This window comes from Pangasianodon hypophthalmus, chromosome 13, assembly GCF_027358585.1.
Source record: "Pangasianodon hypophthalmus isolate fPanHyp1 chromosome 13, fPanHyp1.pri, whole genome shotgun sequence".
NCBI lineage: Eukaryota > Metazoa > Chordata > Actinopteri > Siluriformes > Pangasiidae > Pangasianodon > Pangasianodon hypophthalmus.
In genome coordinates, this window is record NC_069722.1 from 11,044,344 (window position 1) to 11,060,564 (window position 16,221).

The 16,221-nt window shown below is 38.0% G+C and overlaps 2 protein-coding genes across 3 annotated transcripts in view; one reads left to right on the forward strand and one right to left on the reverse strand.

Moving 5' to 3' along the window:
• Positions 1–1,056: 1,056 nt before the first annotated feature.
• LOC113528015 (immunoglobulin lambda constant 6) lies at positions 1,057–3,478 on the reverse strand. 2 transcript variants are annotated; one of them, XM_034309798.2, is made up of 2 exons: positions 2,464–2,762; positions 1,057–1,676 (listed from the first exon to the last, which is right to left on the reverse strand). In XM_034309798.2, exons 1-2 carry the CDS (start codon positions 2,525–2,527, stop codon positions 1,354–1,356), a joined length of 387 nt encoding a protein of 128 aa, XP_034165689.2. In that variant the 5' UTR covers positions 2,528–2,762; the 3' UTR covers positions 1,057–1,353. The 2 variants fall into 2 exon arrangements, 1 of the variants encoding a protein (XP_034165689.2); XR_008303214.1 differs by lacking the exon at positions 2,464–2,762 and adding an exon at positions 3,189–3,478 and having other exon boundaries at positions 1,534–1,676.
• A 5,164-nt stretch (positions 3,479–8,642) lies between these two features.
• aatka (apoptosis-associated tyrosine kinase a) overlaps positions 8,643–16,221 on the forward strand; it is a 42,264-nt gene continuing 34,685 nt past the window's right edge. The window contains exon 1 of the mRNA XM_026916454.3: positions 8,643–9,247. Within this exon, the coding sequence (XP_026772255.3) occupies positions 9,166–9,247 (82 nt within the window). The 5' untranslated portion in view covers positions 8,643–9,165. The remainder of the gene's footprint in view (positions 9,248–16,221) is intronic.

The window sequence follows — 16,221 nt, forward strand, 5'->3', positions numbered from 1 at the left end:
TAGGCATTGTTACGTGTGATATCTGAAATGCCTCTGCTATGCCACACTCATCAGTTGAGAAAGTGGATTCAGGGATGCTGAGAATAGTGCTCTAATTGTTTGATGTTTAATAATCAGAGATAGTGCACTGAGGTGCTCCATAGGTGACAGTAATTCTAACATTTTACTTGTTCCTAATTTCATCACACTTGACTTAATTTTAAATTTAAGTTCATAAATTTTTAGCTTGTGTGAATTGTTGATACTTTGTCAACTTGCCCACGAGCAGAACAGCAAGCTGTTTGTTCTGCCCAAGTTCATACTGCTATCTATGCCAGCACATATTTTCACCTTCGAGGTATGCCCTTAGGTGTTCTTCCTGCAAGCCCAGGATGTGGGCCGACGCACACCTTTGTGCCTACTACCTATCAGATCAGACCTACTGTCCCACATGAATGGGTCAGCATGGCACAGCAAACTCCACATCTTGATATTATGGTTATGGCCTGGGAAAGATCCAAGCATACTGTCATGTTCGCAAGGGGCCAGATACACTCTTGAGTGCACCCACTCCGTCTATGCTCCAGATGTATTCAGGCAAGAGGAAAATTTTTAGAGTCTGCAGTGTCTCCATGTAAAGTGTATGTGGACGATTGCTGTGCACAGGGGTCAGATTAATTGTTTTCTACTGGGAGTGCATAAACTAATCAAAATATTTCTTACAGTTTGGTGAACTAATGTGAACCAATGGGAGATGCAAACCCAGTATTACTGCTAAAGATAGTGATGCAGCAATATATCAGTAAACTTTTCCACCTATCTGCTCATGAAATCAAGCAAGTGTTTGTTCCACTGAAGTAATAAAATGTGTTTATGATGACAGTCTATTGCACATTATGTCATGTACTGTCTAATTAAAAAAGAACTTCATTATGTTATGTCGCAACAAATCCCTACAGCAATCTATTTAAGAACTAAGAGTGCAAAACAACATACTAATAAACCTATTAATTAATACAAGGAACTGAATATAAGAGTACTCCTGCATAACGGCAAAATATGGGTAACAATTTCCCATGTAATTTCCACAGCCTTTAATTCTAGAAATATTTTGCTTAATGTAATGTATTTTAATATTCATGGTTCTGTCACAATTTGTCTCTCTAATGTAGCTTATTAAAATGTACTATGTAACATCATTCAGTATTTACAGAGACATTTTTCTTTTTTGCTTATTTTTCGAAGTTTGCACTTTATTAAAATTGTACCATATTGGTGTTTTGAAACAAAAAGCTCAAACATTACTTTGGCAGGAAAGCAACATTTTCAATATTAAATTTGACAGAGAATTGAGATAAACAAAATGTATCTGATTCACTCAATACACTGAGACTTGTTAATTTCCACTGATGCTTGTTTTCCTCCAGAAGACACGTTGCATGTTATGCTCTTATCTTTTTCCCACTCGCAGCTGTCAATACTCAGATAGCTGCTCGAGGTGAATTTCTTATTTGGTTGCTGAGCTGCAGATCCAGTGATGACTCCACTGGTGATTACGCTCCCATCTACGAGCCAGTGCATTTCAGCAAAACCGCTGGACATGTCACTGGCTACACATGCTACAGTGACTTTGTTAGACTTCAGCTCGTTACTGGATGGAGGGAAAACTGTCAGAACAGGAGCTGGGAGAGCATGGTCTAAGTGGGAGAAAAGAATTTAAGCAATAAAATTAATGTGCATATATAAATGCAATGCATTTTTAAAAATTAAAAATATACAAGAAAAATTACAGCACATAGCTAAAAAAAACACACACTAAACCTCAGCTTTCACAAAAAATCACTTAATATAATAAAGTATAAAGTGCAAATATAATAAAAATCCTAACAACAACAAAAAATTCAGTCAAGTTGCTTCATAAACAGTTCTAGTTCCAAAAATAATATTTTCCAAATCCATTTCCAGTCTTTCCCATTTGTTACAGGATTGGATCCAGTTTGTTCTTTTTTTCTCTGATATCCAATCCACCATTATTCCTGGTATCAGCCCGATACCAATCCTGGATATTGGATCTGAGCCATTGGTGCGACCTTTGGTTAATCTGTTAAACACTTTCTTTACTACCATAAAAAAATTCTCTCTGTATTAACAGTTTTTTTGGAAGTCTAATGTGTGCACTATTCAGCTGACACATTAATGCAGAAGACATAAAATATCTAATACAAAATGTAAAATAAGGAATGCATTAGACTATGAATGTAAAAATATATATTCAATCACTGGCTTGACACAAACACACAAACAGCTAAAATTCTACAAGCAAGCACATTTGAAATTTGCTAAAATAAATTTCTCAACCTGCGAAATAAAATTTATATTGACCAGTAAAAGAAAAAAAAAAAGAAAAAAATAAAGCATGCAGTATGTACATTTCAAGCCGTGAAGTGCGTATATGTTTACTGTAGAAAAAGAGTAGTTACTTACCAGTCACAATCAACTTTGTTCCTTGGGCGAATACCACAGTGATACATTTCGTATCCTCACCCATACAAAAACCCTCCCTAGTTTCAGAAGTGTTTGTAGAAGAACTGAAACATCCTCTAGACTTTAGCTTAGTTTTCTACTGACTATGTTCAGCACACACTTCGAATCTAATTATAGTCCCATATCACAGTGTTCTGTTAATAAGCCTCATTGAAAGAAAGGTGTCATTGATAACATTTTCTATAAGCCAGCTGAGAAATGGGATCTTTGTAAAGCAGAAGTGAGTGTAGGCAGTGAGGTGGTTAATGTTATGATGTGAATCACTGTGACACATATTCTTTGGCAGTGCTGTCATATGTCTGACAGTAATACACTGCAGAGTCCTCCACCTCCACATTATTTATTATTAGGTTGTAATCAATTTTAGATGAGCTTGTAGATGTAAATTTGGGTGAAGAGAAGCCAGATCCATATTTAGGAGTGCTCCAGGAATTATAATGTCTTAAGACATACTGGGGAACTCCTCCGGGAATCTGCTTGTACCAGTTAGCGCTTGCATCATCATCTCTTACAACATTGCACATGAATGTGGCCGTGTCTCCCTTATTCACGGTATGCGACACAGGTGTCTGGGTGACAACCTTCTGGCATTTAACATCTACGAAGAAAAAGTACAAAATGTCACCACAACAAATTTCAATAAAAAAATAAGAACTTGAGACTACCTGTAATAAAGTGAATACAGAATGGCATTTCAATGTTCCGTACAGGATAAAGCGAAGATGAACACCCCAAGCCTTGCAAGCATGATGCTAATGCACGTAGAGTCCAAATATTTTAAACAAGAACACAGATGAAGAGTGAGTGGAGGATGGAGACAGACAGAGTGATATATATAGGGTGGGGGTGGAACAGCTGTGGTGACGCTTTCTGACATGCATTCTGTGATAACCAATCACATCATTTAACCAATAAATAATCACACAAATTGTATTATAGTGATAAAGCAACACAATGTCCAAAGAATTGCACAATTTGCAGACATTCTTAATAGAACTGAATGCGATTTTTAATCAGTCATGCCTATTTGGTTAGTGAGACTTTGTACTAATCATATATCACTATATTAAAAAAAACCTTCAATGTATCTTGGACTTGCAAAAGTTGTCATGCTCTGATTGACAGCAATGACATAATTTGCATAAAGCAGAAATGCAGCAGGTGTATCCTGACTGAGAGAGGAGTTGCTCATACTAATTATGGGACTGAAGCATCTCTTGGGGAAATTTCCACATCTGTGCATCTCTTCTAAGTTCTTTCACTGCCTCTACAATAAAAGTAATCTACTGTAATTTGGTATAAATGGATATTACATTTTACTTTAATTTACTGTATAATGTACAGTTAAATACTCAAAACATTTACAATTTCATTTACAATTAAGTTGACTACTGCAGCTGTATACATGCTCTACAAGTGTCCATTGATTTTAAATGCCACAGCTTGTGCCATCTTTTTTCCTTCGAATGTGAATAAACAAACAGATTTTGTCAGGTTTTATCTTAATAAATCACTTCTATGTGTCTTCTAGGCACTTACAACAAAATACTAAAGTATTTAAAATAATCATGTTCTGACTGACAGAAATGACACAATTTGCATAAAGCTGAAATGATACTGTCAGAGGTAGCAGGTGTATCCTGACCGAGAGAGGAGGTGCCGATACTAATTATGGGACTGAGACATCTCTTGGGGAAATTTCCACATCAGTGCAACTCTCTAGGTTCTTTCACTGCTTCTTAATGCTGCTCGACTCAAATTCATATCATGGATCAAAACATTTAAATCTGGGCTCCATAAATGTCTGAAATTATATGATTAAAATTGTTTCATATGTATTGTTTAATTTAAACATTGCCTTCTGATTTTCCTACTGTAAAACAAAATACTGTAGATTTTACAGTAATTTACAGGCAACCTGGGTCACCAATAAAATACTGTAAAATTTACAGTAAAGTACTGTAATGTCAAACATGGTATAAAACAAATAACAAATAAACCAGTAAATTTGCTCATTTTGTTATTGCAGGATACAACTGAGCTGAAGGGTCTTGCTCACGGACCCAATCAAGGCAGTGTGGTGGTGCTGGGATTTAAACACATGACCTTCTCGTCTGTGAATTGAAACCTTAACCTCTGAGCCACCACAACTAGCTCAACTAGCTTGCATTGATTCAATGCAATCTTTTAGTGGAGTTAATTCACTGGTAGAAGTAGTTGAATCAATGCAAGCTCATTGCAGTGTTGTTTTGGTGTAGTTGTGGTTGCTCAGTGGTTAAGGCTTTCCGTCACAGATCAGACGGCTGTGTATTCAAATCCTAGCACTGTCAAGCTGTCATGGTTGGGCAAAACCATGAGCTTAACCTTGAGCTTAGCTGTATTCTGCATCAGCCAAATGAGTATACTGGGTTATGTGTTATTTTATACTACGTATGACATTACTGTACTTTACTGTAATTTTTTTTTTTTTTTTTTTTTTTTTACAATTGTTTACTGTAAATTTTACAGTACTTTACTTGTAACCCAAGCTGCCAATAAATTACTGTAAAATTTACAGTAATGTAATGTAATGTTATGTAATATATGTAAAAAAAATGTTAAATGAACATTTTAACGCAGGATTAACACTGTTGGCAAAAAAAGAGTAATATCTTGTAGTTTGGTTTAATTGGACTTATCAGCTGTTATAGTGCTATTTTTGCATATAAGTCCTTTTTGTACCTTTGTCCATTCTTACATGCTACAGCTTTCCATTTACATAATTTTGAATTGATTTTGTAAATTTTGAGAAATTAACTTGAGACTTATTAGGTGTTACCCTAAAGAGCTGAGTCATACTATAAATTCACCTTCTTTACCACACTTACCTGGATGGAAATCACTGACTCAATCCTCTAGTCACTGTATAATCACATTGATGCTTCTCTTTCAGCTGCTTCCGTTAGGGGTCGCCACAGCAGATCATTGGTCCGCATATTTAATTTGACACAGTTTTTATGCCAGATGCCCTTCTTGACGCAACCCTCCCTAGTTTTATCTGGGCTTGGGACCAGCACTGAGAACGTACTGTCGCATCCAGCGCCAGTGGCTGGGGTTGGTTCTGTGGCCAGGAATCGAACCTCGGCTGCAGCGGTGAGAGCGCTGTGGCCTAACCACTAGTCCTCGAGGGATCCATATAATCATATTGATGTATGAGGTTGAATAAATTTATGAGTTTATGAGGCTGAGTAAACACTTTTTTTTACCTTCTGTCTATTACTAATGCTATTTTTTAGTCATCACTGCTCAGTAATGACTCAGCTGGTGACTGAGGACGTGACCACCTCAGCAACAAACCAGTGCACCTTGGCAAAACACTGGACATGTCATTGGCTAGACACTAGACCGCATGCTCATAGCAGTGTGAAGAGGTGTCAGCAACAGTCTCCTGATTACAGTCTGCAGTAACTGTCTGACCTCTAGGCACTGAGAGAATATAATGAGGATTCTGTCACCACTTTCATACCTGGAATAAAAGCAGCAACCATATTACATTTCACACTGATGTGCTCAAATGCTAAGAAATTCCAGTGATGTGATATTTTATATGCAAGAGTAGTGAAGAGAGCCCAGCGAGCAAGTAGTGTTAATCAAGAATCATAATTCAACTCCAGAATTATTGGCTCAATTGATGAAAATTTTGTAAAAAAAACCCAAAAAAACAAAAAACAAAAAAAACATAATTAATTAACCCATATAATGAGTGATATTTTGCACTTAAACATATAAGGACGATAATTCATTTGAACACAATATGTTTTCAAATATTAAAATGCTTTCTCAAGTGGTACATTTTTTCTAGAAAACAATTCATTCAAAATGATCAGCACCCCTGTAATATTTGGTATTAGAAGAGCTTACCATTCCATAAAGAACATTGCAAGATCATTTATATTCGTAGGTTTGCGCTTGTGGTGTGACCTCTGGGATTCGGACCACATATTTTCAATAGAGAGTTCATTTATTTTGTGCTGTTTTGGATGGAAGTTTGAGTTTATCTTGTTGAAGGATCTGTCTAATTCCTGGTAAAAGCAAACTGACATCACGCACACAAACCACATGGGGAAAGAAAAAAAAGATAGAGAATGTGGCAGTTGTTTATGATATGATAGATTAGGGAACAAAAAAGATTTTACCTTACGAGTGAGAGATTGTGATTGTTTATAATAATTATTATTAGTTTTTGCTTGGGAATTGATTCACTGATTCATTTAAAAGAAACAGAATCAACATCATTACAGGAATGACCCTAAAAACCACATAGTTGAGAAATAAATGCAAAGGCGATTTTTACTGAATACTAATCTCACACACAAGTATTTTTACACTAACGGAATACAGAGTAAAGCTACTGAGTGGTAGTGTGTCACTGCTGAAAAATATAGCATGGTTTGACAAGCTACCAGCTCCCAAAACACAGGCTGAGCTGGTCAAACAAACTGGTAGACCATCTTTGCCAGTTGGCAAGTTTTTTTTTTAATTTAACAGCTTTTTTATTACTTTGACTGAACAATTGAACAACAAAGTGAACAATAAATGATGTTCTAATTGCCTTATTGTGCTATTTATTATTTTTTTTTTAAATAACTTGTCTATGATCTAGCATTAGGAGTGTTAATTCAGCAGGGGTCAGATAAAGTCCTGCAATGAAGGAACAAAAACCAAAATTGTTGAGACTGATCTGAAGGTTGTGAGTTATAAATCCCAGCACCACCAAGCTGTAGGTCCTTGAGCAAGACTCTTAATCATTTTTATCCTGTATCAGTTGAAAGTCAATTTAGATAAACATTTAGATTTACGGCATTTGGCAGACACCCTTATCTAGAGTGACTTACAGAAGTGCTTTAAAGTCTCTATCAATAAATCCGTCCTGATACCTGTTCACCAGGTCACAGACGAAGAGTACTACCAGTCTAAAAAAGCATCAGTGAAATGAGCAAATGTAAATGTATGATTCATTCCTTCATTCATTTATCTTGAGTAACCGCTTTATTCTGGTCAGGGTTGGGGTGGATCCTGAGCCTATCCCGGGAATTTTGAATGCAAGGCAGAAATTTAGCATAGCCAATTCACCTGCTAGCATGTTTTTGGAAGGTGGGAGGAAACCAAAAATCCCAGAGAATCCCCTGTGGACATGGGGAGAATATGTGAAACTCTACACAGACAGTAATCTAAGCTGAGGATTGAACCAGGGACCCTGGAGGTGGCAGCGCTACCCACTGTCTAGGCAATATATATGATCTATTCATTGTATATACATCATATACAGTATGTATTAATGTATTTTGTTATATTGGAAAGCAAATGTGTCTCATTTTTAGAAATGTAAGGGTTTGTATCAGTATATTAACATATTTGTATTAGGATACTGTTTAGAGAACGTTCCCCTAACGTTGGGGGAACGTCCACCGAACCATCCAACCAACCAACCAGTGCAAGGTTCAAATTATTTAAAAGTTAAGGGAACTTTAGGGGATAATTCTCTGAAGTATAATGCACAAAGAAATGTTGTATGCCCTATTTCCGTAAACAAAACTCGCCTAGAAAGCCAAAATTACTCGAAACCAAAAAATGTTAGCTGGGGTATTATTATTCCATCCATCCATCTTCTGTACCGCCTATCCTACACAGGGTTGCGGGATGTGTGGAGCCTATCCCGGGGACTCAGGGCGTGGGACACTCTGGATGGGGTGGCAACCCATTGCAGGGCACAATCAAACACACACACACACATTCACTCAATACAGACAATTTAGAGAGAAATCAGCCTACAGTGCATGTCTTCAGACTGGGGGAGGAAACCGGAGCACCTGGAGGAAACCCCTGAAGCACAGGGAGAATATGCAAACTCCATCCACACAGGGCGGAGGCAGGAATCGAACCCCAACCCTGGAGGTGTGAGGCAAACGTGCTATCCACTTATCATCTTTATTCTTCGTGTTGTGGTTGTTACCTATAGTCGTACAATGGCTGCTCGAACACGAGTCTTAGATCACATTTTTGACCTTCTTGACGCACAGTGCTGTTCAGGGTTCCGCCGGCAGATGGCGCGCTTGTCAGCTCGACCACCTTTTGCACCGCATCCAGTCTATTAAGAGACGCATCATAAAGCGGTGTTATTAACTGACTGATGCGAGCAGCAGATTGGACTCTGTTAATAGCTCTGATGCTGCATTCCAGCGCTGGGCACAAATGAACATGTCGTACAGGAAACTCAGACTTTAGCAGCACCGGGGCTGGACGACGGCCAAAGCATTGGTGCAGGGACGAAGAGGGACGCAGAGGACCAGTGTGTCGCTGAAGAGACACACGTCAAGAACACTGGGACATCAACTAACGTAATAAACCAGGAAAGCACGGGGAAATGCGCGGGAAAAGCGGCCTGTCAATCAAACGTGTGAGTGCGTTTATTAAGGCAGAGAACAGAGAGGACAGAAAAAGGTTTCCTGCGCTCGAGGCTGGTGTGTGACACCGTGACGAGTAAAATGCTGCATCTGACTTCACCTTCACTGCTGCCTGTCATTTCTTTCAGTACGACAGTGTTTAAGAGTTAATGTTAATATAAAGTACCGCAGTACAGCTCCATTAATCCTGCCCAGGAGGATGCCATCGTCGCTCTTGATCGTGGTCATGTCCTCGGTTTTTCTCAACCCCAGCTTTGCCTTCAGCTCACACTACGACACAGGTGAGTGTCAGGCACAGATCAAGTGAAACCCTCATACTGATCTACCTTATTACTGCATTTTAAACATGATGGTTTGATGTTTAATCTTTAATGTGATGTGCATTTGTTTGGAGTGTGTGTGTGTGTGTGTGTTTGTGTGTGTGTTGCTGGTCCTCCACAACATTCCAAGTGGAATATATTTAAAACCTTATTAACACTGAGACATTTCCAAGACTGCACCAGCCAACCAGATCCTGCCTTTGCATTCCTGTCTGTGGTTGCGGTTGTGTGTGTGTGTGTGTGTGTGTTCCCACAGTGGCCCTGTTACATAACATGGCTGCATGCTTGCCACATAGCATTGTTGTTTACTCCATGGAGAGGTTGTTGGCCTGCGAAAGGTCTTCAGGACGCACTGAACAGCAGGCAGAGCTGTAGGAGACGATGAGAACAACCTTCACACAAAAGCCACCCCGTTGATTTCATTTCATGGATGTGGTTTATTTTGTGTTACACTGCATTGACGCTGTAGTCCAGGGCGAACTGCCTAGCTAGAGTCAGTATGCTGTGTGTATAAATGTGGGGTTGAGGTTGAGATGAGCCCTAGGGGGTCCTGCAGGACCTGCATGAGGGATCAGTATCATTCTTTATGCTCTACACAGATGTGAGAGAGCGTCTTGGACAGGCTGTGTGCTGAGCATACAAATAATGGTAAAACTGCTTCTTCAGCTCAGATGTGTCATGCCAACGTGCGGTATCATGGTCCAAATTGATCTCAGTCCAGACTGCTAGGTTTTGAGATACAGTGCAGTTTTTGTCACATGTAACCAAAGCTAGGAATTTATCACCAAACATATTATGAACCAAAGGACTATACTGGTGATATAAACCATACTTACATTTATTCTTCATTGATTTTAATGCTCTCCAACCTCTTTCTTCCTTCTGTCCCTCTTTCATTTTGTGTTGAGAGAGCTCCTGGTTCACCCTTCATACACCCTGAGCTAGTCAAGTGCTTCATTTAGTAGTGAATTTGGCTTTTCAGTAATGCTCTATTATGTAAACTCTTCCTCAGTACTGCAGACAGAATGGCTCTGCAGTCCACCTGATTAATCTGCACAGTCCCTCTCTTGCCCAACGAAGGGGGTTGTAAAGCCCACAGTACAGCTTCCCTTATCCTCATGAAAGCTGTTAATGAGATATGGTGCAGTTCAGGAGGTCAGGCATATATATGTTGCAGTATTCATGCCTTGCTACAGCAACCTCAGACCTCATTCTAGTGTGAAGAATTGGCTTGATTAAACTGATGAAATTAGTCCGATGCTACTCTCTCTCTCTCTCTCTCTCTCTCTCTCTTTATGCTGAATTGCTGTAGGCTGCCTTCTCAGCTGCTGTGATATATGTTTCATAACGGGCCTGAGTCAGTGGCAATCTGTTACTATGACTGGCCGAGTAATGGAATTGAGAATTGATGTTACCATGGCAATATATGGTATGTTGTATATGTGGGTGTGAATCAAGAGTCTAGTCTTTTTTTTTTGTGCAGGTCACATACATCCTTAACGTTTTGCATAAGGACATGGACATGGCAGTGCCATGTGGATAATAGTACCCTAGTGTTAATATCTTGGTGGGGATCAATCATCCCCACAAGGATAGGAATATCTAACAGTTTTGACCTTGTGGCTGGAATATTAACAGTTTTGACCTTCTGGCTGGTCTCCATTTGCCCCTTGTGTATAATGATATTGTGGCATATGCTAATATAAAGCTAGGCTTTATACTGACTGTAGCTGTAACCTTTGTTTGTTTGTTTGTACAATTTCTTATGCCCAAGATTGCTTTACAAAGTATGTAACAAACAATAATGACAAATCTGTCTATGGAATCACGTCCTTTCCTTAGATGAAATTAATTTTCCTCCCACTGCAGAAAGTACATAAACAGTGTAATAAGATAATTACATTTTTAGAGACTTTTCCAAAATATTCATCATTTTGAGAATGCCAGAAATATTATCTCTTAATCTGTGTGCAAAATGACTAAACAGTGGTTAAACAAAAGATATGACATCTTCCAGCAAAATCACATTGATTACTACTGAATATTAACATTGCAGATCTGGATGGAAATAAAATCACAGAGTAGTGCCTGTAAAAGATGAAATTACCCCAGTAATGTTGTACAAATGGGGTTTAAATATCAGATTCAGCCTATAAAATGACTAGCTGATGATTTGGATAATGTGTTAAATAAAATCAATAAACTTTACTGACTGAGAATAAAATTCAGTTCATGTATTGCTGTGTCTTTGCACGGCTGCTATTAGGTCTGTGTGGTTCATCTTAAACTGTACCTTCTTGAGGTCAAGCACTTGTAGCTATGTAAATGTGCCACAGAATCTCGAACCGCATCCTCATCCACTTTAGAAATGAGGTCATTACAGTTGCATGTCTGCATTTCCTGAACTCATGCTGACTTTATAGGCTACTCTTGTTTGCTTTTACTGATGAATTAAAGCCTGATGATGAATCACTTGATTCTTACTACAGAGCTTTAAACATTTATTGGTGGACATTAAATGACTTGTGCAACTATAGTTTCTGAAATCATCAGTGTACTTTTCTCTGGAATAGGTTGAATATTGAGAAGGTCTTTGCACTTCCTATTTCTCAGTGGCAGCTTGTCAACGTTGTGAGGGCTGTCTTTAATAGTCATACTGCCTCCCTTCGCCTCGCTGTAGATTTTGAAATGCTCAATGAGACCTTTAATGATACCTGTTATCATATAAAATAGGATGCCATTCACAGGATACTGACCTGGTGCAAAGACAGAAGGGCTGTTTTTCTCCCATGTGGTGCAGTAAGACATTTAGATGTGATTTTTCTGTGTTACCAACATTCCATAAAGCAGAATGGATCAATACTAATTGTGGTACCGATTGGCTGCTTAGCTGACTGACCTCTTAATTGTGGTCACATGCGATCCTTAGCAGGCTTTAATGGTCAATGCCCCTGAATGATTCTCTGCTCCCACATTGTGGATACTTGTGTAGATTTAAAATTTTCATATCTCAATATTCGACTAGTGTTTTATCACAGGTTTAAAGATTTTAAAGAAAATGGTTTCCCCAAGACACCCAGTTAACTTGCATTTGCAAATGCATTCCTCAGTTGCAGTGAAATCTGACATCCTGTTTCCTCTTTCATGGAGCAGAAATATTGCAACACTGCCTTTATTTTTGCCCTAAAAAAATGCTGCCCCCGGAATGGGCCAGATTTTTGGAGCATGCAATTGCTGCCCATAAATTCTACCTCATCAACTGCCTTCCAAATGAACTCCAGTAGTGCTTGTATTTTGAAGTGTCCACTGTGACAGTATAGTCATCATATATTGCATAACTGATTATTGGTACATGCCTACTGTTGAGTTTCAGAATTACCTGTGCAGAATTTCAGCACCATGGAGAGTGGATTTGCTCGTTCTGCACCTGTGCTGGCAGACCTAATGGACATAAAACAGATTTGCTGCCACAATGGTTTTTGAATTAAAAGATCTCTGTCTTTTACAGTTTATCAAGAAAACTTCTACAAGAAGTCCAAAAGTTTTGGTTTTAATAATGAGAAAGGTTATCTATATGATTATAACGTTATAACGTTAAGTAACACTGGTATCATATTAGATATTCATACCACTTTCACACCAACAGAATTTAAACAAAGAGTTGGCAAAAGTACCTTAACATACCTTAACATACACTCACTGAACACTTTATTAGGAACACCTGTACACCTACTCATTCATGCAATTATCTAATTATCTTATCAAAACCAGACATTTGAAGACTGGAAATACGTAGCCTGGTCTGATGAATCTTGATTTTTGCTGAGGCACACAGATGGTAGGGTCAGAATTTGGCACCATCAGCATGAATCCATGGACCCAACCTTTAGTCAACAGTCCAGGCTGATGGAGGTGGTGTAATTGTGTGGGGAATGTTTTCTTGGCATACTTTGGGTATGTTAATACCAATCATTGCTTGAATACCACAGACTATTTGAGTATTGTTGCTGAACATGTGCATCTTTCAAGAATTTAGGCTATTTTGAGAGCAAAGGGAGGCTCTACCCAGCATTAGTATAGTGTCCCTTATAAACTTTTATTCATATCATATTTTTATCAGTTTTTCAATCCATCTCTGTGGACTGAAAAACTATCTTTAATTCAAAATCAGAATTTCAGCTTTCATTTCCTGATATTTACATCTAGATATGTTAAACAACTTAGAACATGGCACCTTTTGTTTGAACCCATCCATTTTTCAAGTCATCAGAAATATTGGAACATGTGACTGACAGGGGTTTTGGTGTTGCTCAGTTGTGTCCTGTTAGATTGATCATTTAAACAATTAATAGTTCTGAAGGTGTACTCTTGGTTTGAGCCCTGGGTTTCACCTGTGAAGACTGCATTTGTTGTTAAAAAGAATAAACCAACATGAAGACCAGAGAGCTGTCTAGGGGAGAAAAGCAAGCCATTTTGATGCTGAGAAAAGAGGAAAAAATCAATCAGAGCCATTGCACAAGCATTGGGCATAGTGAATACAACAATTTGGAATGTCTTGAAAAAGAAAGAAACAACTGGTGTACTAACTAGTACCAGACATTGAACAGGTCAGCCAAGGAAAACAACAGCAGTTGATGACACAAGCATTGTGAGAGCTGTGAAGAAAAACCCAAAAACAACAGTCAGTGACATCACCAACAACATCCACAGGGCAGGAGTGAAGGTATCACAATCCACTTTTCAAAGAAGATATTGAGAGCAGAAATACAGAGGCCATACCACAAGATGCAAATCTCTCATCAGCAGTAAGAATCAGAAGGCCATATTGGAATTTGCAAAGAAATACAGAGACCACAAAAGTTCTGGGACCAAGATTAACCTCTACCAAAGTGATGGAAAGGCCAAAGTGTGGCGAGAAAAAAAGGATCTGCTCATGATCCAAAACATACAAGCTCATTGGTGACGCATGGTGGAGGTAGTGTCATGGTTTGGACTTGCATGGCTGCTTCTGAAATTGGCTCACTAATCTTTATTAATGATGTAACTCATGATGGTAGCAGTAGATTGAATTCACAAGTCTACAGAAACATTCTGTCTGCCAATTTACAGAGAAATGCATCCAATTTAATTGGGAGAAACTTCATCATGCAGCAAGACAATGACAAGGGACATGCATCAAGGGACATGCATCAAAATATTAAGTGTTTTTCTTTTTTTTTTTTAATTTACTTTAAGACTATCTATACCTTTGCTACAAATTGGGTGGTCTGCCACCAAAGGTACCATGTTCTAAATTGTTTAACACAGTTTGATGTAAATATCAGGAAAGGAAAGTTGAAAATCTGATCTATCGTCTCATATTCATCTTTTGATCTCAAACCCAAATGTCTTCAGTTTATAGCAAAAACAGAAGGATTGGCCTGGTTGTTCCAATACCTTTGGAGGGGATTGCATGTTTTTAGCCAAAAAAAAAAGCTTAAAATCTGCTCTATGGCTCAGAATTCTTAGACAGAACCTTAAGAGTCTAAGGCATTGAAATGTCTTGCTATAAATTAAATTCCTTTGTCTTCTTTGTCTTCAGAATCTTAAAGAGATAAGATTTTACCTGGTGTACAGTTAAGATGTTCAGCTTTATGTGGAGAAAATTCTTCCTAAAAAAGTTTGAGAATCCAGCAACTTGTCATGCAGGTGCTATATCATGGGAGAGGGTTGGTAGCAGTGCTCTTGCCTTAGCTGTCCCTCTGGCATTGCCTGCTTCCATTCCTTAACAGCTTGCCTACTTTCTGAATCGGAATCAACAGCAGTCACAATCATAAAACAGTCTCTGACTACCATATTTAATGCCATATTCTCATTTTAGAATCTCTTTATACTCTTAATAATTGACCCATGTCTTGTATCCTGTATATTTTCCCTAAGGTAATAAAGACTAATGCGTAGTGTTTTTTGCCAGGTTCTGGAAGACAGGTGCACTCCAATACTATAACACATCTATGCTAATGTAGTCTGGCTAAGAGTGAAAGGCTTTTAAAAAACATCTCACGTGTGCAATAACTCAACATTTGCTTCTAATCAGGTATCTTTGTAGGAGATAAGAAAAGACAAAGTTCACAAATTTTTTGGACAGTTGTATTCAATGGACATTTACTGGCATAACCCGTCATATAGCTAATGCACAAAAGAAAATAAGGTGTGTAGATGGATTTAAAAATGAAGATCACCATCTCAAACATCATGCATTCACTGAAGAGAATGCATATTGTAGGGGTGCAATGCAATGCCACTATCTGTATCTCTATCTGTATTGGTTTAGTCTGTTTTAGTTCTGTAAATATTTTAACCCAAAGTGAGGGTGGCCTAATTTGATAGTTTTTCTTTCTTTCTGTCTTTCTTTATTTCTTTCAAATCTGGCTAGTGATTTTTTTTTTTTACCAGCCTATGACATTTTCTAACAGATTGAGTTGGTTCTATTTCCCCAAATATAAATAATAAATTAATGAATGAAAATTGTAAATGCATCGGTATAATTGCATTGTTCACATTCATGTCAATGAACATGGGCTTTCTTTGTTGCAAAAGCTCCAATTCTGGCCATTTGCCCACAATTAATTAAAAACCTCCTGCTAGCATTACTGTTTGTTACGTCTCAACCCAATTCCATGTGAACCATTCTGAAAAGTGTGCAATCTACTCAAATCTGTATTTGTATCAGTTTAGAACATAGCATCTCTTCATTCTAAATAATGTATTCAAATTCAGTTACATCCCTAGCATGTTGGCATTAACTGGCAAAATATTGTTAAATGCACTGTTTACACTTTTTATTAAAGATACCAGAATTCATACAAATTAAGTTAAAAGAGAAAGTATGAATGCTAACCCCACTCTAACCCAAATCTCAACCTTCATCAACTTTTCATATGAATTTGCAGATA

Excerpts from the sequence above, each read along its gene's own strand:
- LOC113528015 (XM_034309798.2), bottom strand. The coding sequence starts at position 2,527 with ATGGGTGAGGATACGAAATGTATCACTGTGGTATTCGCCCAAGGAACA. Across the intron at positions 1,677-2,463 it reads AACAAAGTTGATTGTGACTG|ACCATGCTCTCCCAGCTCCT; the intron begins GTAAGTAACTAC and ends TCTCCCACTTAG.